Source organism: Dipodomys merriami, unplaced genomic scaffold, assembly GCF_024711535.1.
Source record: "Dipodomys merriami isolate MVZ:Mamm:240054 unplaced genomic scaffold, mDipMer1.0.p SCAF_4, whole genome shotgun sequence".
NCBI lineage: Eukaryota > Metazoa > Chordata > Mammalia > Rodentia > Heteromyidae > Dipodomys > Dipodomys merriami.
Window position 1 is genome coordinate 35,511,616 of NW_027205603.1, and position 22,524 is coordinate 35,534,139.

At 39.3% G+C, this 22,524-nt stretch overlaps 1 protein-coding gene across 5 annotated transcripts in view; it reads right to left on the reverse strand.

The window, feature by feature from the left end:
* Asph (aspartate beta-hydroxylase) overlaps positions 1–22,064 on the reverse strand; it is a 204,273-nt gene extending 182,209 nt beyond the window's left edge. Inside the window, exon 1 of one of the 5 annotated variants that reach the window (XM_069990787.1) lies at positions 21,520–22,045. In XM_069990787.1, coding sequence (XP_069846888.1) covers positions 21,520–21,655 — 136 coding nt within the window. In that variant the 5' untranslated portion in view covers positions 21,656–22,045. Of the gene's footprint in view, positions 1–21,519 lie in introns of all 5 variants that reach the window. The other 4 variants (XM_069990784.1, XM_069990785.1, XM_069990790.1 and 1 more) reach the window with 4 other exon arrangements.
* Between the last annotated feature and the right edge of the window lie 460 nt (positions 22,065–22,524).

The following is a 22,524-nucleotide window of genomic DNA, read 5'->3' on the forward strand; positions in this document are numbered from 1 at the left end:
TCTTCTTATATGTAGCTGGCCATCTGGCTTCCACACATGACTCCACAGCAGTAACCCTACTTGTCACACAGATGACTTCCGTGTCATTAAACGCAGCAGGAAGCCTTCTGCCCTCATCTTGTTTGAGCTCCTAGTAGAATTCTCCATCTTTCACAAATACTCTTTTCCCTTCAGAATCTTCTGGTCTTCCTATCACCTCTCTGGATTTTCTAATTTTCAGTCTTCTTTGCTGAGTCATTCTTCCCCAGTTGACTTTGAAGTAGGAGAATTCCATAAGATTTTGGTCCTATGCCAATTTTTTCAAGCTGATTTCAGCAACTACTTATAGGACCCATTTTTCCCTGTCTTCTTTGGCTTTCAAACCACCTACCTGTCTCCTCAATATTTTATCTGAATGACTAACAGAAATCTCAAACTCAGCATATATCTGTGAGTAGCCATCAATATTTCCTCCTCTCCTCCCTCACATACTAAATCGCCAAACATTTCTGCTACACAGCTAAAAACCTGAGATTCGTCTTTGACCCTCTCATCTCTGAAGGTGATTTTCTCCATCTAGTTGCTGCAAATGGTTTACAACTATGCCAAGACAGGGATTCTCCTTGGTGCCTGGTCATCTCTGTCTACTGTTTTTTAATTTAAGTATTATGTGTGCCAAGTCACAAAAGAATGGGAAAACCTGTGTCAAAACACCCCATGTTTCTGCCTATAAACTGTCAATGATCCAAAGTCAAATTATCATCATCTCCTAAGTGACTTCAATCCTTAACAACTTTTACAGCAGCCAGAATAATTGCTTTTATGGAGGGGTGTATGGAGGGGTGGTACCAAGGCTTGACTCATGAAGGTGAGATGTCTCTTGCTCAATCTTTCTTGTTCATAGCTACTGCTCTACCACTTGAACCACACCTTCAGTTCAGTTTTTTGCTGGTTAATTGAAGACAGAGTCCCTGGAGGAACTAAGTGGAAACTAAGGTTAGCCACGCACACACAATGTTACCAACCCCAATAAACCTTGGTTACTAAAGGCTGCAATGGGGCTCCCACAGGTCCAATACTTCATATAATACATTATCATAACACATCAGCGCCAGTGGGTTCCAGGTCCCAGAGGATAATGCTTACAAAGTTCCCAGACTTTACCCTATGAATTGTAACCTTTATCCTTTCTGAATTGTATCTTGTACAGAACTTTCCTGAGTTCTGAAATTCATTCCAGGAAGCTGATTTTGGGGTTCCTCAGATTGAAGTTATTTACTCTAAAGCCACGGTTGCCTCGACAACCCACATCACCAGATTCTGGCTGTTGTCTGCAGTATGGGCCATCTTACAGAACTTTTTCTTCAGACTGCAGTCTAATACCTTGCAAAAAATTAAATAAACATAATGCACTAAAAGCAAATTGTGTGAACTGCAAATTTTCTTACAAACTGCTCTTCAATAGAAATTTTGGAGCTTTGCCAAGACTGAAAACCACATTTCTGTGTAATAGTAAATCTCAATCTTGAACTGACTCAGTAATATATGCATATTCATTGGTGAATTTCAACTATTCCCCACTTAATGACAAGTTAGAGGAAAGTGCTGAGAGGGAACTCAAAACACAGCTAGGACACCTGCAAGGACACTTCCTTTTCATTGGCTAGTGCACATTTACTTAAGCAACAGTCAGTGGCCCATCCTGCACTGGAGCAGCAGAGAGGACTGGGAAGGTAATGACCACAACTACAAAGCAGCCTAAATGCCCAGCAAGATGACATATGAGTGAGTCTCTCACACATGCAAATGGACAGTACCAGGGCTTGTCATCCTGACAGTACTTCCCTCTAAAGGGATGAATGCCAGTCCAGGTTCTCCAGGAACAGGAGTGGTGGGGTATTCTGTCAGCAGCAGATCCCATGTAGGGGTTGGAAAAATGTTGTATGACATAGGGCCTTCCAAAAACATCAGAGGCACACTGGACACCTGTCACATTGGGGCAACATGTCAGATAATCTTAGCACTGACACAGAAGACGGTGTTGGGGTCCTGACTCCTGCCCTTCACCCCACCCCCAAACCCACTCCTGAGAAACCAAAGCTGAGAAGAGGCAAAAGGTAGAACATGGGAGATCTCAATCTGTCTGTAGACCCCCTGCCCTGCCTCCCAGGAGGCAGAAATTCTGCATTGGAAACAAAATCTGAGCTAAACCAACAAGACTTAAAAACAAACAGTGACTGTAGCACTAAGGAATTTGTACCAAAGATGGACAAGAACCTCTATTATCCAGAGAAAAATGGGAGATTAAGTTTGCCCAACCAAGCACAATGACTGGAGGGAACTTCGTATTAAATTCATATTAATACCCTGCCAGACAGAGATGGGGAGATACATGCAGTGCTTTTGTAAGTTAGGCTCAAGTATAGGAAATGACCAGTATTCAAGCATTATTTCATTTGGGAAAAACATGACAGATGACTTAACTAAGTATTTCCTTAATGTTTATTATAAAATTTTCCAAATTTACAACAAAGCTGAATGAATTTTACAGAGAATATCTGTACAAATATCACATAGATTGCATTAACAGTTTATTGGAATTACTCCTGCCTATCTATCCTTTAATCCACCTGATTTGTGTAATGCATTTGAAAGTAAACTATATATATCAGTACATCTCTCTAATATAATTCAGGTTGACTGTTGAACTATAGTTTAACATTTCTTTGAATCTTTAATGAACAATTCACATAAAATAAAAAAAACATTTATGTTAAGCATACATTCCCTGAATTCTAACAAATATATACACCAGTGATACACAAATCCTTACATCAAGATGTAGAACATTAAGTCTACCATTTAAGTTCCTTCCCCCATGGCCATTCTATTTCTATCCTATCCCATCCTCAGAAGTAACCCCACTGTTCTGCCTTTTGTTTTCCCTGAAGTTAGTTTTATTCACTCTTGTACTTTGGTTTGTGTTTGTTTCATGTTCCCAACATGCATGCTATCTGCAGTAGCAGTTACTCCTTTGCAGTGATGAGTTTTATTCCCTCGTATGCACAGATGAGTATATACAAGTGATGGAGTGTATTGAAAGGTTCTGCTGCTTATAACAAACAAGGCATTTGCCCCTTGAATTATGAATAAGGCCACTGGAATAATCTTCTACAAGATTATACTCGGCCTCTGTACTCATAGGATCTCTATCAACAACTTCAAAAACTGCACGTGGAAACCGGATTTAGGCTTATGATGTCTGTACTTAATATATTCAGACTTTTTTGTCAATATTCCTCAAAACTGCAGCATAGCAATTATTTACCCATAACTTATATCACATTACTAATTATAAGTAATCTAGAGATGATTTAAAGTTATGGGAGGATAGTTAAGAATAGGTAACATGCAAATAATATGCCATTATAAACACACCTTGAGTTCAGCATATTATTATCGATGGGGGGGGTCTCAGAACTCATCTTCCACAATGATCCTCAGGGATCACTAAATATGCCTGTATTTCCCTTAAACGTGTACAGTAGAATTGCTATATTCAGGACATATATTCAGTATTACTCAAAAAAATAAAGTAATTTTTTTTTTGCGTCCAGTCATGGGCCTGAACTCTGCTCTTCAGCTCAAGGCTAGCACTCTACCACTTGAGCCACAGAATCACTTCTGACTTTTTTTTTCTGCTTATGTGGTGCTCAGGAATCGAACCCAAGGCCTCAGGCATGCAAGGCAAGCGCTCTACCACTGAGCCATCTTCCCAGCCCTAAAATAAAAATTTTTAAGTCAGGTATTTGCCTAAAGTGATTATATCATACTGTTGTATCACTCAATTGACATTTACTACTGTCAATCTTTTTTAATTTTAGCCATTCTAGTGAATATGCAGTGAAGATCTCAATGTGGTTGTATTCCCCTTAAAAACCAATGATGCTGAGCACATTTTCATTTCTTCTATGTATTTCCCATTTTGTGATCTGTTCAAATATTTTGCCGTGTGTGTGTGTGTGTGTGTGTGTGTGTGTGTGTGTGTGTGTGTGTGTGTGTGTGTGTGTGTGTGTGTGTGTGTGTGTGTGTGTGTGTGTGTGTGTGTGTGTGTGTGTGTGTGTGTGTGTGTGTGTGTGTGTGTGTGTGTGTGTGTGTGTGTGTGTGTGTAACTCAGGGCCTGAACGGAGCTCTACTTCCAGGTTTTTAGAGGTTAATTGGAGGTAAGAGACTCACTGGCTTTCCTGTGTGGGCTGTCTTTGAATCTCAGTCCTCAGATCTCAGCCTCCTGTGTAGCTAGAAACAACAGGCATGAGACTCCAGCAGCCATTTGCCTACTTTTGACCAAATTATAAGATTTCTTTGTATTTCCTAGACATCTATTCTTTAACACACATGACATAAAATTTTCTCACAATCTGCGACTTTTCTATTCATTACTTTCTGGCATCTTCTGATTGAAAGTCTTTAGCTCTGATCATGCCAAACGTATGAATTTCGTATTTTAAGCACATTACCAAATTACTCAGGATGAAGACAGGATTTCCACACCCCACATTCCAAAATGCAAGTTCTATTTCAAGACTTGCAATAAAAATCAGTAGGTCTATGAAGTATAGTTACTAGCAGAAGCCCAGTTATGGTGATACATGTTGCCAATAAGGAAAAAGATCTTAAAATCTGAAGGCAGAATATCAACTAAATGTCTTGTGAATATCACTAAGCTTAAAAGTCAAAACTTCCAATAAGTTTGAAGAATATTATCATTTGGTAAGTTGTAGAGAAGTTCTAAAAATAATCATTTTTCCCCTCCAATTCAACTAGGTAGTTTTGTACCACCTAACAGTCATGTCAATGCTTAAATCCCTTGGCTTCTTTGAAATACAAATTTATTTATTCTCTCTTTCTTCAATGTTTTACTAATGAGACTTCTAAATTTATATATAACAAAAAGGATAAGTACAATGAAGCTCTGCTCTATTCTGTACCTGGACTTACTAATTATTTATATTTTATAAAATAGTTTTTTTGTCATATGTATGCACCCATCCTTCCTTCCTTGCTTCCTTTGTCGGTCTTGGGGCTTGAACTCTAGGCCTGGGTATTGTCCCTGAGCTCTGTTGCTCAAGGCTAGCTTTATTTTTTTTTCTTACCTTCTTATGCCAACTAATGCTGTTTTCTGCTACTACAATATATATGGAAAATTCCATGGATAGGAGTCAGTAGCCAACTCAGTGAATTCTGTTTTATGGGTTCAACAAAATGATACAAATATAATAGGTAATTTCTGTCATAATAGGTATAGTTCTGTCTCTTCTAATTCTAAAATTATATTACTCTAATTCGCAAAAGCTTGATTCTCAAAACTTAATTACCTGCAATCAGAGAAAAAAAAATATTTCTCTTTTCTGTGTTTTCTGTTTTACACTATCCATCTCATGATGGAGAAAGGTATAAAGATTACCTGTGAGAATTTATTGAGAAGTTTATTTTTTGACAACCAAAAAGAAAAAAAGATACATATTTATATATATATATACATATATATAAGAGATATCAAGAATTCAAGGCTAACAAAGTTCCAAGGACATTATTAAAATAAAGAAACTTTGTAGACAGACTTCATATTAAACTCTCCACAGTCTTATCTCCAATAAACCACCAGAAAACAGGAAGTGGCACTGTGGCTCAAGTGGTAGAACCTTGAGCTAAAGAGCTGAGGGACAGGGCCCAGACCCAGAGCTCAAGCCTCACAACTGACATTAAAAAAAAAAATCTCTAAACTCTGCCCTGCTACACAATTAATGATCCAATGGTGAGAAAAGCAGACACTCATCTACTTTGGAAAGTACAATATCAAGGACAAGGTGTATGGGATACTAAGATACAAATAACTCTGGTGAGAATAATAATCTAGAATTTTAAAGATCGTACATTCTAAGGTACAAACTGCTCCAAAATGTTCTTTGCAAATATTAGAACTATCACTTCATACCTTCATAACCTTTCTTGAAAGCTGGCCAAGTAGGAAATAGTCTTAATTCATACAAGGAATTTTAAAATCTAAAAACCATAAAAAAGGGAAGAAAAAATTAACAAATTACTCCACACTACATTATTCACAGAGATAAATATAGCCTACCCTTGAGTCACACTTAAAAATAAAAGGGAAAACTGAAATCTGGCACATCAGTAGTTTTTCTAATTTCGGAAAAGAAAAAAAAAATACAACAGAATAAATGCTTGCTTATGCTCAACTTTCTTCTCAATCAAAATTAACAAACTACAAATGAGAGAGTATTTGGGAAAGTCTCTCATGGCTATAGACTAGCTTGCTATAGAGTTAATTCCAAAGCCTTTGGCAAACTCGCTTTGTAATGCCTTAACACTGACACTTGATGGGCTTGACCCATCTAACAACTCTTGACAGCAATGATGTGTATAAATCCTAATAGTTCTGCTGTTTATTCAGCTCTTAGACTTCTCAACATCAACAGGAATTTTCTTGCCTGTAACACAACTCTGAAAAAGTGTATCCTTGTAATACTTCATTTTTGAGGTTTATATTCAAGGCAGTGTTTGACACAGAACACAGCAACCTCTAACCTCACCTTCATTTCTCTCTAATGAAGGAGAAAGATTTACCTGAGTCAGTTCTTTCCAATAAATGAAACGTCGTCATATACTGAGTGTCTACTGTCGTACATGATGCCACACTTGTATTTAGCGTGCCTGGGCATGCAAGTCAGCACTGGAGAGAAAATCAAGACAAATGCAGCATTTACCCACATTATTATCCCTCCTGGCCTCCTCAATTACTCTAAACCAGGGTGAGTAAACTTTGGCTGACCTCCTGTGTTTTCTTTTGTTTTCCTAAGTGCCAGGAGCTAAAGCATGATTTCACTTTAAGAACAACTGAAAAGACTCCAAAACAAAATTTCACCAAGTGAGAAAATTACATGAAATTCCTATTTCAGTGTCATAAAGTTTCATTACAGTGTAGTTACACTATATGATGAGGCTCCCATTCATGGCTCCTTTCAGGTTACACTGGCAGAGCTGAGGGGCTGGTAATGGCGACTGTGTGACCAGTAATGCCAGCTCTAATCTCCAGGATCATAGAAATCACACAGGCAAGTTTAAAGCAACAGAAACAAACATGCACTCCTCATGGCTAATACTGCCTTCTAGAACCAATGAGGGAGTTCGAGTTAGGATGATGGCATTGCCTAAGAGTGAAGAAGCAGCGGGAAGTGGGTCCTTTAGACATTTCCAGTGACTGATCACTCCATATCTAGAGCCAGCCCTATCTGATTTTCTTTTAAATGTAAATTTCTCAGTTAAATCAGGCGTTTGGCCCTAGCATATCCTAGCAACACATAGCACCCTTAAAATCAATGCATATAATACATGTTTTTATAAAGCTTTTAGGACAAGTCTGGATGGAACCTTTAACACTACGATGTAAATCCTATCATCTTCATGCAACTCCAAGATCTACCTCCACCCTTCATGTACCAGAAGAAAGCACCTGAAGTATCTACTGAAACTGAAGGGGAATGGGATCCAAGGGGTGGAAGACCTAAATAGATGCTATTGAAAAGATGAATAAACGTAAACTGAGAAGGCAGAGAAGGGCACCGGTGAGAGACCAGGTTTTGAATACATCATAGAGTTTATAACTTGCTTAGAAGCAAGTGAAATGTGCTCTCTTTTAACCTTACCCTATATCTTTACTCATTCACCTCAAATATCTGATGGACCACAGAAAATGTTAAAAAAATAATAGCTGGGAGAATTATTAACACAACTTACTAACACTACTTCTGGAGAAGAGTAAAATAAATACTAATTGGCTTAAGAGCTTTCTACCTATACAAACATACATTAATTTCATCTTTAAAATGTTCCACATCTATGATCTTATTCAGGAAACATGTAATTGAGACATTGGGGCCATGTTTCACATATAAATCTATTAATACCTCCACAGTAGCAATGGGACTTGTCAGAAATTGTATTTTGGATCTTGGCCAGGCACCCTAGGTTTCTACATGTACTGTTTACAAACAGACTAATTAGTCATAAACCATGAAAAAAACAAATAAATATTCAAGTTCAAGAAAATAAGCATTATGCTTTGTTTATGGAGAAGTTCAATTTTGAAGAAAGCAATATAACTAGTGTTAGTCATCATCATTTAAGTAGGAAAATAGGGACCATATTAAGCCAATCAAACCAAATTAGCAATATTAAATGCCTAACTTTGCTCAGACATTTCGATATCCCACGTATTTTATAAAGACTTCTCACCTTAATCCAGTGAAACATTTTTAGGATCTAAAAACAGACACAACTTAAAAGCTTAATATTTAGTCATTTTTGCAAGTACTTTTATGATTGCAAGATATCAGGCATACAATGGCTACATTCTGTTCCCAAAAGAACACCTAAAACCACAAGCAACTTTTTGCCAAAATATTTACAACTTCTAAGACAGAAACCATTTTGGAAACTATAACTTACTCAAATGTACCTACAAAGAAACAGGAAACACATCACCTATCCAAAAAGAATCAAGAAGAGCAGGGGTGGGAATGTGGCTTAGTGGTAGTGCTTGCCTAGCATGCATGAAGCCTGGGTTCAATTCCTCAGCACTACATAAACAGAAAAAGACAAAGAGGCAATGTGGGGAAGTGGTACTGTGGCTCAAGTTGTAGAGGGCTTGCCTTGAGATGAAGAGCTGAGGGACAGTGCCCAGGCCCAGAGTTCAAGCCCATGACCGACAAAAAAAAAAAAAAAAAAAGTGGCACTGTGGCTCAAATGGAAGATAGCTAGACTTGAGCAAAAGAAGCCCAGGGATAATGCCTAGGCCTTTAGTTCATGCCCCAGGAATGGAGGGAAGAAGAAGAAAAAAAAAAGAATCAAGAAGAAACAAAATGTAAGTAGTCTTAGACACATTTTGAAACTGAAGCCCTTTTCCCTCATGCTTACCCACAGAGCCATGTGCAGGATGAAAAGTTCAACTGAGTTTTTCCAAAGAATCAACCTTGTACAACAAATGCAAATAAAGAGAAAATGGAGAAATCCTCCCAAATTCAGTCTGTAGGCAGAGTAAGCTGAAAGAAAACTACAGGGCTATTTTAACCAAGCTAAATTAATAATATTGAAGTACCAATATTATATATCATATATTAATACTGACACCCATATCAGAACATAAAATCACCAGGTGGTATCTTCCTCAGAACTATAAAAGAAGTTTTAAATTAGAACATATAATACTATAATTTACCAAATAAAACACAAGAGAAAAGCAATATATAGTCTTAATAGATGCCAAGCAAATATTAGTTATTAATCCTAGCTACTAGCAAAATAAGGATGAAGTTGAAGAGTAAATCAGATGGAAGAGAGAGGAGGAGAGAAGGAAGTAAGTCACAGATCTACATATAGCATGAACACAGATGCAAAGCAGTGGACAGGACATCAGCAAAAAAAGCAATGTGTAAAATGGATAATTCAACCTGATCATTGATCAAGTGGTACTACCTTCAATAAAGAAAAGGTATTCTTAAATAGAAATGCAAAGGAATCTTCATAATTCTATTTTAAAACACTCAGAAAACACCTAGATGTTACATTTGCTTGCTAGAGACAAAGATCGAATATCTGATTTCCTCTCTAATCCCCTCCCACTCACCCTCTTCCCCATTTCTCTTTTGGAGCCTATACTGGAACCTAAGGCCTTGCATTCTTGATCAGAACTCTACCACTTGAGCCACATCTCCACTTCTTCCACTCAACATTGTGTATAAGACACGTTCCTCAATGAAACAGTAAGACAAGGAAGGACTGAAAATAGAGACAAGACTGTGTATATGTGGTTGATAGGACAGCTACATAGCAAATCCTAAACAATTCATTTTTTAAACTACCTAAATTAAAAACTGAATTGACCAAAGCCACAAGATGACATATCTTTATCAAACTATGACTAAATAGTAGTAGTGTATAATGGTTAAAAAAACATTAAAGATCACTTACAAGGGCATTAAAGCCAAGTGTCAGTGGCTTAGACCTGTAATCTAAGCTACTAAGGAGGCTGCAATCTGGAAACTCATAATTCAAAGCCAGCCCCAGCAGAGAGGCTTACAAGAATCCATCACCAAATTAACCAGCAAAAAAGCTGGAGTGGAGGTATGGCTCAAGCATCCAGCACTAGCTGTGAGCAAGGAAGATGAGTGGGCATAAGGCCCAAATTTAAACCCCAGTTATCAAACATCAAAACAAGGCAAAAAGGAACTAAATAGATGAAGTAATACACCACTAACAAGGAATATCAGTACCAGTGAGTTGTTGATTCTAAACTTAGTTTACAGATGGCAATGCAATTCTTTTTTAGAGGCATAGTACTGGGATTTGAACTTAGAGCCTCACATATGCTTGGCTGATACTCTACTACTGTAGCCATGCCTATAGCCCTGTTTTTGTTTTTGTTTTTCTAGTTAATTGAACATGGAGTCATGAGGACTCTTCTGCCTGGGCTGGTTGGCACCAAACCACAATCCGCCAGCTCTCAGGTTCCTAAGTAGCTAAGATTGTAGACATACAGGCCTTTTCAGATTCAACAGCTCATTACAAAGCTATAATGAGAAATTCAGTAATACTGTTCCTCTTGGAGCAAACAATCACAGTTATATATAGATAAGAACAGATACTACAGACTTTATAGAAAGAAAGCATATATATCACAGAAAATTTTCCTTATCCACTTAAAATATATATTCACAATATAAACTACTATGTCGGGGCTGGGAAGGTGGCTCAGTGATAGAGCGCTTGCCTTGCATGCATGAGGTCCTGGATTCAATTCCTCAGCACCACATAAGCAAAAAGAAAAAAAAAAGCCGGAAGTGGCGCTGTGGCTCAAATGGTAGAGCGCTAGCCTTGAGCTGAAGAGCTGAGGGACAGCGCCCAGGCCCAGAGTTCAGGCCCCACTACCGGATGCAAAAAAATAAATAAATCAAATAAATAATAAACTACTATGTCTTGTAGTGTAGATGTTTAAATGCAATAATGCAAAATGTCAGATCTTTCAGGAGAAAGTAAGATAATATTTTATGACTTTATGTATTAAAAGTCAAAAGCACAGCCAATAAATAGGAAATAGAAAAACTCTACTACTAAATTAATCACATGAAACAATATGTTATATTCTACTATTAATACGTTAAACACGTATTACCTGATGTGGAGATGTAGAAGTAGTAACTATATTGTCAAAGCTCATAGAACTTAGCTTATAGACCATGATAAAGACAATTTGCCCCATGAAGATTAGAATGTGTTTGTAACTTTAATTAAGTATCTCTACCCACAATACTGTGAAATTTGTGAAATTTATGTATTCACTTAATCACAATAAAAACTGCTATTAAAAATGTTAAACAAAATATTCCACAAAATGTATCATATTTATATCTAATTCTTCAACAAAATACATTACAGAGGCTGAGCACCAGTGGCTCATGCCTGTAATCCTAACTAATCAGGAGAATGAGATCTGAGGATCACGTTTCGAAGCCAGCCCAAGCAGGAAAGTCCGTGAGACTGTTATCACCAATTAACCACCAAAAAACCAGAAGTGGCACTGTGGCTCAAAGTGGTAGAGTGCTAGTTTTGAGCAGAAAAAGCTCCAAGACAGCACCCCTGCCCTGAGTTCAGGCCCCACCACTGACACATACACATATACACATACATACATATGATAATGTGAAGGATTATATTCTAGGAGATGCTTTTTACCTACTATAGAAATAATCAAAATGTTCAAGATTTAGAAAGATTCTAGAAATCAGTACCAAATACATAAAACCAACAAACAAATTGATACAAAAGATCTTATTCACTGTAGGTAGGACTGTACGTGCATACAACCATTTTGTGTTGTTTACGCTATTTTAAACAATATCTAATAACGTTTAATACAAGTACTTGCCACTATGACCCACCAATTCCTATCACAGTTTCTGCCTTAGAGAAACACTGAAACACAAGCACAGGGTTAAGTAAGTACAAGTATAGTAGAGCAGCATTGTTTGAAAGAAAGAAAAGTAGTCTAAGACTAGCCAACGAAAAGTGGTATTCATAAAATGAGGAACGACAGACATAAAACTAAAGAATTGGGATTCATTCCATTCAATCCTGAGTTCAAATCCAAGGCCCATACTCCAGAGTCCCACAGGGCAGATGTGGCTGGCCACTCACCAAATAAACACACATGAAAAGAGCAGAGAAAAGAGATACATTAAATGGTACTCACGATAAGACATCAGTTCAGTACATCCTTAGCCACCTTTGGGGTACACACATGAACTATATACTTAAATAGAGACTGGGTAATTTCTGACCCCATAGTGATATTATTGATCACTAATAAGTCCTGTGTCTCCCAGATTCCATAGTGATTGCAAAGAATGGCTTCATATAGAACAGAGGCAGGGAGGCGAAGGTTTCCTCCTGTTTGCTATTAATTCCAGAGCCCAGCAAAAACAACTAGTAAGTATCTCATCATATACAACTAGAACACCAAACAGGTGATCATCAAATTTTTATTCAGTGCAAAACAAGCCTCTCTCTCTCTTCTCTTTCATATGTATGTATATATGGATATATGGATATAGATATAGATATATTTCCTAAGCAGTTTTCATATATATTTTAACAAACATTTTTACATGTATGGATGCATAGTATTCAATCTGCAATATAACAGACATACAGAATGTATTCTTTGTATGTATTTATATACTGTATAAGAAAATGTATGAGAATGACTATCATATTACTTCAGAACAGCTAGGAAGGGACACCATAAGAGAGAAAAACATCCAAGAATACAGAAGTATTTCATCTATCTATAGATAGATAGATATTCACTACATTACTTTTGTTTTTTTTTGAGGGAGGGAGGGGAGTACTAGGGCTTGAACCCAGGGCCTACTGCTGTCCTTTACCTTTTTTGCTCAAGGCGAGGGCTCTACCACTTAAGCAACAGCTCCACTTCTGGCTTTTTTGCAGGCTTACTGGAAATAAAAGTCTTGTGCACTTTTCTGCCTGGGAAGGATTCAAACTGTGATCCTAGATCTCAACCTCCGGAACAGCCATGACTGCAGACAGAAGTCGCTGGTTCTCGGTTTTCATTATTTTTTTTTATTTATACTTTTCTATAGATTTTTCATAGATAACATTTCAAACAGATACAGCCTTAAAAAGCCGCACACACAAATATTTCTAGGAAGTTAGAGAAATGGGTTCTCTCAAAAATCAAGTCCTTAAAACTATTTAAAAAATCCAGTAACTGCCGGGTACTGGTGGCTCACACCACATCTGTAATCTTAGTTACTAAGGAGCTGACATCTGCGGATCACAGTTCAAACCAGCCCGGGCAGGAAAGTCTGTGAGACTCTTATTTCCAATAAACCACCAGAAAACTGGAAGTGGCGCTGTGACTCAAGTGGCAGAGAGTTAGATTTGAGCTGAAGAGCTAAGGGACAGTGCCCAGGCCCAGAGTTCTAGCCCCATGACTGACAAAAAAAAAAAAAAAAAATCCAGTAAGAAGCATCTTATCCAAGTTGATTTAATTCAGACAACTTTTTATTACAACTTTTTTTTACATTTTTTACATCAACTTTTATTACAACTTTTTTATATTTCACATAAAAACAAAAAAAATTAACTTCTTCTAAATAAAAATCTCCTAAATAACATGTGAAGCTAAAAACAAACGAGGCTTTCCAGTATACCATTTCAGGAAATTGAATCAAAAACAGAGTCAGAGGGAAGAACTGTATTAAATAAGAAACAGAAATCAGACTAGACAGATGTACAAAACAGCAATGAGTCTGCATTATGACATGGTGGAAATGTCTATCAAGCCTATGTAAAATACATGAACAGGAAATACAAGAATACAAGACAGGAAAATACAAGAAAGGAAAGTTACAATAACAGTAGGGACGAATTATTTTAACCAACAATATTCTCCCACTTTAAAATGAAGCCTGATCTTTTCTGACTTAAGTAAGAAATGATTAACACTGGGTTAAATGTGTGGGCACACACTGTGGAACAGAAGTTTGGCATTTCTCCAAGTTCTGCAAGCACTTTTGCCATGTCCAGGGCTGTCCTTGGAAACACAGCTAAAACTGGGCTACATCTGCCTCTTCCTAATTTTATTTTCACTAATCCTCACTGCTTTGGAGCACATAAACTATCTATACCAAGTGAAGATGTTCATAAGACAAGGAAAGCCCTTTGAATCTTCCAAGGAATACCCTAGTTTCTTTAACAGATGGTCTGTATTTCTGTAAGTGAATGATTAAGTAAGCTCAAAATTCCTTTAAGACTAATAGGTTATCTATACTGGATTTGTCTTCAACTATAATTAATCTCATTAGAACTAAATTGTAATTCGCCTTAAAAGATAACCACAGCCACCCAAAGTAACCAAGACACATCCCTGAAGAACAAATACTAAATGTAGAACAAATGCCTAAAATACCCTTCTATCAGAGAAATGAGAAACAAAATAATTATTAACAAAAATAATTATAATGACTGTTAAGAAAAGGCTATCCTGGCTTCCACTAATGGCAGAGAAAAGAAAAAAGGCAAAAGCACTGAAAGATAACCTAGAGCACCTAAAGCACAAGAAGATAACCTCCCTATAGCAGGACACCAGGAGGAAATGTGGGGGAAAGATCTCATCTTCTAATAGAACGGCTTGGAATTTAAAGCCAAACCATATACATAGTCGCTCAAAAAGACTTATCTCACCCCACTCACATATGCAGAGCCAGGCAGAGGCAGCGACTCAAGTAACCATACAGGAGCCAGTCAGGAGTCTCCTGATCTCTCAATCAATGGCTAGAGCTTTTCCTGAGAGATTCCAGGAAACTGTAAATGGGTTGCATTTACAAACAGGATTTTCTTTTATGTGCTTTTTGGGGGGGGGCCAGTCTTGGGGCTTGAACTCAGGGCCTGGGCACTGTCCCTGAGCTTCTTTTTGCCTCAAGGCTAATGCTCTACCTCATGAGCCATAGCACCACTTCCAGCTTTTTCTGGTACTGAGGAATTGAACCCCAAGGCTTCCTGCATGCTAGGCAAGCACTCTACCACTAAGCCACATTCCCAGCCCTAGGTGCTATTTATTTTTAAGTGACACATAAAATCATAAAAACTGTAAGCAGCAATGGGAGTAATATACATGTGTACCACGAAATATGTAAATATGTACAATAATAAATGGCTAGGCATACCAACCACCTCAAACATCATTTCTTCTTAGTGAAAACCATGCATGGTAAGTGTATTAATCTACATTCATCTTATTGTACAACCCACACCAGATCTTCTTCCTTCCATCTAACTGTACTCGCAGTATTAATTTTAAAACATTTTATACCTTACTATGATAAGGAACAAGTCAAACCACATGCAGAAGTGATGCATTCCAGATGCAAACTATGTAACATATTTTCAAGGTTGTTCTATACTAGCCAGAAGAGCATCAAAAAACTACATTGTATCTGACCCGAGAGATCAGCTATAATATCACCAACTTAGATGTATATTAATAAACAAACTGTGGGATACAAAAGGTCTCAGTACAAATACTTCCTTAAGAGCATCCATTTTACTTGAAACACACAGGCTAATATCTAACATAGAATCTCAAGCATGTGAATGGCCTGCTTGGATCTACATATATTCTCTTTAGTTTTGAACTCTCATCTGCATGGAAATGTCAGAGAAACATAAAGGCATGTAAAATTGATCTTGGGCTATTGAAACTCAAAAAGAGTAATTCTTCCTGTTTGAGAAGACTGAGATTAGATAAATTGAGTGACCTGCTACATCGTTCTTAAATAAACATAATATGAATCCAGGTAATAAGACTGTCTCCCAAACTGCACTGCCTCTCTAGAGAAAAGGGGCGGGATCTTTTGTTTTTGTTTTTTTCCAGGGTGGTTGGTTGGATGTTTTCCTATTGGGAACAGACAGCACAGGAGTTAAACGTCTGATTCTAACCAAAAGTAGGGCAACTAGTTCACTCACATGACCTTTTATCCTTGTTTCTCTCTTGGTAATTAGCGGAAAATGCAAATCAGGCATACTTATTTTCTAATAATCTCTTCTATGAGGCATGATATCAATGCATAATAAAACACAGTTCTTCCTACTTACCATAGATTAACATGTTTGGTTTTTAAAATGAGCTCAAGAATACTCAGAACAACTGAAACAGTTTCATATGATCTGAACATGCTGGACAAATGCTATTAACTGAACAAAAACAAAACAAAACAACAGCAAAACCCACAATGTAAAAGGCAGGCGGAATAGGTCAAGTGGTACAAAGCCTGCCTTGAAAGTGCAGGGCCCCAAGAGTAAGCTCAAATACTCCATTTTTTTAAAGATGGAAGAAAAGTGGCAAAAAGCTCTACTGCACTTTAAATGGCACTCAAGCAAAAAGCTGTGAATTTCTTGAGGCACACAAATTAAAAGTCTTCCTATCTTTCATCTTAGGATGGCTAGTGGAGGATGTAGCAACTGGCCCTAATTGATAGTCTCTTAATAAAAAAGAGGAATTTCACTAGAAATTCAAAAGAGCAAGAATGTAATCAGCAGCACATATTGCATGTTAGTCACTTAGTAATCTAAGACATACTAAAAGGAAAAACAGAAGAATAACCACTCAGAAGTTTTTTTGTTTTTACAATTAACCAAAATCCATCAAAGTTGTGAATTTCTCTATCCTAACAGAACAAATTAATTTAATTTTAAAGTAAGCCTTATCAAGACAAACTCTTACCATTACATTTCAAAATCTGTACCAGACATTAAGAGAATTCAACACTGGTAGTGATCATTTTCCATCAATAGTTTGGGGAAAATACAGGATGATTAAATATTAATAGTAATTTTAAAATCTAATTGCTGTCATATGCTGGTTGCTCATAACTATACTCCCCTAAAATCTCAGGAGGCTGAGATCTTATTTTAAGATCCAGTTGGAAGAGAGCTAAGGCAGTAAAATCCAAAAGTCCCTGATATTCTTATCTCCATTTAACTACCATAATGCCAAAAGTAGAGCTGTGTCTCAAGCAGTAGAATGGCATAAAAGCTAAGAGACAGCATTCAAGCTTGAGCTCAAGCCCCAGTATCAGCACTAAATAAACAAGTAAATAAACAAATAACCAAACATAATTGCTTTTCTACACTCTGTAAATCGGAAGATTTTTTAAAAACGCTCTACAGTGGCACCTACTGGTCACAGGTAGTAAACAGTTGCAGGAACTTGCTAGCAAGAAATACTAAAATAAACTTCCAGTGAAGGAACAGTGGTAATTCTCTTCGGAAAAAAAAGAAAAACAAGAAAAACTCTACTTTTATTTCAATCAGTTTAAGACAATGAAGAGAAGAAAAAAAAGACAATGAGGAAACACCTACTTTAATTTTTTTTTCCTTCTGTAAAACTCATGCTTCAAAGAACTAGGTCCTTTTTTATTTTATTTTATTTTTTTGTTGTCAGTCATGGGGCTTGAACTCTGGGCTGAGAGCTGTCCCTCAGCTCTTCAGCTCAAGGCTAGCGCTCTACCACTTGAGCCCAGCCACTTCTCGTTTTCTGGTTGTTTATTGGAGATAGGAGTTTCACGACTTTTCCTGCCCAGGCTGGCTTTGAACCATGACCCTCAGAAAACTAGGTCCTTTTTATTTCATAGTTTTATACAAAAATCTGAGAAACAATGTTCCATATACCCAACATCACTGTTAATATTAAACTCTCAATGCAAAATCGTGTCCAGCAGTATGTGAGCTCTTATACTCTTTTCAAACTATAATTCTTCAAATGCATTGTTCCAATATAATTTCAGGCAAAGGAAACTTAATTAGTGAAAAGACCAAAACATAGTAGTTTGCCATGGAGCCAGTCAGAAGACAACTTGATAAGCAGCAACTTCCAATTCCCATAGATGATAGATAGATAGATAGATAGATAGATAGATAGATAGATAGATAGATAGATAGATAGATAGATCGATAGGCATAAATATAGATATTAGAAAATCTGAAACTCAGCAGGGCACTGGTGGCTCGTGCCTGTAATCTTAGCTACTCAGGATGCTGATATCTGAGGTTGGCAGTTTGAAGCCAGCCTGGGCAAGAAGTATGTGAGATTCTTATCTCCAATTAACCACCAGAAATCTGCAAGTGGCCCAAAGTGGTAGAGTACTATCCACGAACAAAAAGAGCTCAATAACACCCAGGCCCTGAATTCAAGTCTCACAACTGATGAGAAAAAGAGAGAGAGAGAAGGGAGGGAGAAGGAGAGAGAAGAGAAAGAAAAGAAAAAAGAAAATCTAGGGCTGGGAAAGTGGCTTAGTGGTGGAGTGCTTGCCTAGCATGCATGAAGCCCAGGATTTGATTCCTCAGTACCACATACACAGAAAAACCCATAAGTTGTGCTGTGGCTCAAGTGGTAGAGCGCTAGCCTTTAGCAAAAGAAGCTCAGGGACAGCCCAAGACCTGAGTTCAAACCCCAGGACTGGCAAAAAAAAAGAAAGAGAAAGAAAGAAAAGAAAGAAAGAAAGAAAGAAAGAAAGAAAGAAAGAAAGAAAGAAAGAAAGAAAGAAAGGAAGAAAGGAAGAAAGGAAGAAAGGAAGAAAGGAAGAAAGGAAGAAAGAAAATCTAAAACTCAAGTAGTATGAAATAAGGAATGACTAACAGAAAAACCTGGATTCTGGTTTTTGTTCTTCTTGTAATTTACTGGGTTCACAACATTTCTGGGCATTAGGTTCTCATCTAAAACTTGTTTTGAACAAGGAACTAAATAGGTTTCCTGGTAATGTCAGCTAAAAATTCTTCAGCTTTGGGGCTGGGAAGGTGGTTCAGTGGTAGAGTGCTTGCCTTGCATGCATGAGGCCCTGGGTTCAATTCCTCAGCACCACATAAGCAGAAAAAGCCAGAAGTGGCACTGTGGCTCAAGTGGTAGAGCGCCAGTCTTGAGCTGAAGAGCTCAAGGACAGAGCCCAGGCCCAGGGTTCAGGCCCCACGACAGACAGGGAAAAAAAAAAACAAAAAAAACCTCTTCAGCTATGATGCACAGTCACAATCCAAAGTTCACTGAAGAACAACAACAAAAAGAAAATGCTGCAAAAAAAAATATCAACTACTATAATGCACATGTCTTCAATACTACTGAATTTGGGGAGTTTGTTTGTGCCAGTAATAGAGCTTCAAATCAGAGCCTGGGTACTGTCCTTTAGCCTTTTTTTTTCTAGTCATGGAAGTAATCGAACCCAGGGCCTCATGCATTCAAGGCAAGCACTCTACCACTGAGCCCCTTCCCAGCCCTCCTAACTTTAGCTTTTTTGATCAAGGCTGGTACACTACCACTAGAGCCTAAGCTCCACTTTTAAATTTGGGTGGTTACTTAGAGATAAGAATTTTTTTGCCAGGGCAGGCTTCAAACTGCAATCCTCATTTCTCAGCCTCCTGAGCAGCTAAGATTATAGGCATGAACCACTGACACCCCACTTTTTGTTTAATTTTTTTAGTTTTATAACACAAGAAACTTCCCTCTTTTACAGACCTTCTTTTACATGTTGTTTCATGACAATTATGAAGCCAATAATTGTGTAAAATGATTACTCAAAGAGAATTTACTCTTAAATGCCCGACTATGAGAGTCAGAATAACTTAATTGAGTCAGGGAGCTGGTGGCTCATTCCTGCAACTACTCAGGACATTGCGAGCTGAGAATGCCAATTAAAAGCCAGTCAAGGCAGGAAAGTCCATGAGACATTTATCTACAATTAACCACCCGAAAGCTTGAAAAAAAAAAAAAAACCTAAAATATAAGAGTCTAGCCTTAGTTCAAGTCCCAGTACTGGCAAAAAAAAAAAATTAATTGAGGTCTTAACATGTTTTCTATGGTTTAGTTCTTGGGTAGGGTTGGGGAATATGTTTCTTACCATTAACAGGTCTGACAAAGCTACTTTCTCAGATGCAGTCAATGCTATACTCAAGAATCCCAAGGACAAAGTGGAAAGATGAAGGTCTGAATACCGAGAAAAGACAGGATCTGGGATAGGGACAGGGAAGGTGAAAAGAGGAAAAGGAGGTACACAGGGAAGGAAAATAGGGGAATAACAGGAGAGAGGCAAGCTTCATTTACAAATAGTTACAGAAAACTTTCTCCGAAGGTCCTTGTCATTTACAAATGTTTAAGAAAAAATAAGTGTAGCCCCAACCACTAGGGGCTGCTTTCTACATCCACTGCATATTTTAACAGGCATTTAATGACAAGGAAACAAGAATACAATTTTTACTTACGTCCAAGATGAATTAACTAATTCAGGCTCTGAACTTCGAACTGTATACCTCTTTCCATTTAGAAGACAAATATTGGTTCTCAGAATGTAAATGTGTGCAGTGGGTTTAACTGTACTACTTTTGCTACTAACGTTTGTTTCAATCTCTAACCAAATATTTATTGAGCACCTATTATAGGTGAGGACCATTCAAAGAGTTGGGAATAACAAACCAATAATAGATCGGAATGACCAAGAGGAGACAATAAAACAAAGACAATTCACATGAAAATAAATAAGGCCATAAGAGCTACAAAAGGAAGTATTTTTAAAATAAAATCATAAGCTTTCTGATTTTTTTTCTTGATACATATCAATGGGCTGCATGCTCATCCTAGCGCAGACTGTGAATCATTTCGTGTGAAATGTGTCTCACATTTGGTACACATGTGTATTCCAGTTCCAATACCCTAAATGTGAGTCAAATGAAAAAGAAAGAAACCGAGGGCCACGGTAATAGGAGACGAAACAGATTTAAAACATCTGTTCTCTGCTGGGGAAGCACATGGAGGAGGAGAAAGGTGAATATAAAGTCGATTTTCCTTTAAGGAAATTAAAAGAGAGGAAGAATAGAAAAAACCCGCCTAGTGTTGCAGGGTAGTCCTTGGTATTTAAAAGATAGATTAAGAGAACTACACAAACCTATTTAAAATAGCCTCCAAAAGCATGTGAATCACTCTCAACCCCCCCCCACCCCCCCCAACCCCATCCTTCGAGCAGCTCCTAAACGCTGCTGGCCAAGCAAGAACTTACTTTCCCTGACTTCGGCTCATTTCCAAGCTCCCGCAAAACACGCGAGGCCAAGATCAATCGTTCTCTAACCCCCATCTCCACTGCCACGGAGAGCCCGGATCTCGGCGGCGCCCCGCAGGTGAGCGGCTCCGCCACCTCCAGGAACCCCGCAGGGGCTGGCGACGGGGCGGGCCGCACGGCGCCCGCCCTCCGGAGCGCCCAGCCCCGCCAGCCAGGCCTCCGTGACGCGTCGGCGAGGCAGGGGCTGCGGGGGGCGCGGCGGGAGCTGGCGAGGAGCCCCCCGCCGCGCCCGCGGCTCCCGGGGACCCCGCTCCCGGCCCGGACCCCGGCCTGCAAGCATTCTGACCTCTCCGAGCTCCAGAGCTACTACTGCCACCGCTGCTGCCCGTGCTGCTGCTGCCCGAGGAGCCGCCGCCGCCGCCGCCGCCGCCGCTGCTGCTGCTGTTGCCGCCGCCGCCTTTGGCGTTCTTGCGAGGGGCCATCACGCACTCCACCCGGACTGGAGAGGCGCCAGGGGGCTTCCTCGGTGCTCCGGGGACAACAGCCGCAGATGCTGGGGAGGCTTTGGGCCGCGCTCGGCTCCTGCAGTAGCGCGGATGGCCCGACACGGATCACACAATCGCCGCGCCTCCCAGGACTTTCCCCGCGTGCCGGCTGCGCGCGCCCAGCCCACGCGTGCGCCCAGCCTGTGACTCTCGGTCTCTCTTTGCCTGCGAGAACGCGCGGCTCACCGCCCCTCAGCCACGCCCCTGCCCGGCCTCGCTCCACCCACGAAGGCTGAGTGACAGTGGATACGAGCCAATCGCCAACGTCTGAAAAGGGCGGTTCCCTTTCGTGCTTCCCGCCCCCTCTCTCTGCAGTCCCGGGGCCGTTCTGGCGCGACGCAGCTGCTGGTGAGCGTGAGCGGCTTTCAGCTTTCCAGTGTGCCTCGGTTTTTTTGGAACGTGGCAAACGTGGAAGCCGACTGGGCTCTCGCGAGCGTTGGTTGACTTGGCAGGATCGGGATGGGGCGGGGCCGGGGGCGGGGCCAGAAGACACGTGTGCGGCGCGCAGAAGAGGCGGGTCGCCTCTTGGCCTGTCTTTGGGGATTTGGTTCCTTCCCTGGGTACGAGACCTCGAAAAGTGCAAGCCTGCTTTCCTGGGAAAGACGCCCGTGTCGTGCTAGTGTTAAGGCAATTGAAGCGGTGCTTCACGGACTGATTTGATGCCTACACCATAGTCTGATCTGTTCCCCGTGAAAGCCAGAATTGTCTTCGTTTGTACCGAGTGCAAAATCGTCTTAAATGAGACATAAAAACGAAAATGTGACTATCTGAAATAACTCCCCTCCACCACGCTCTGCCGAGGGCCA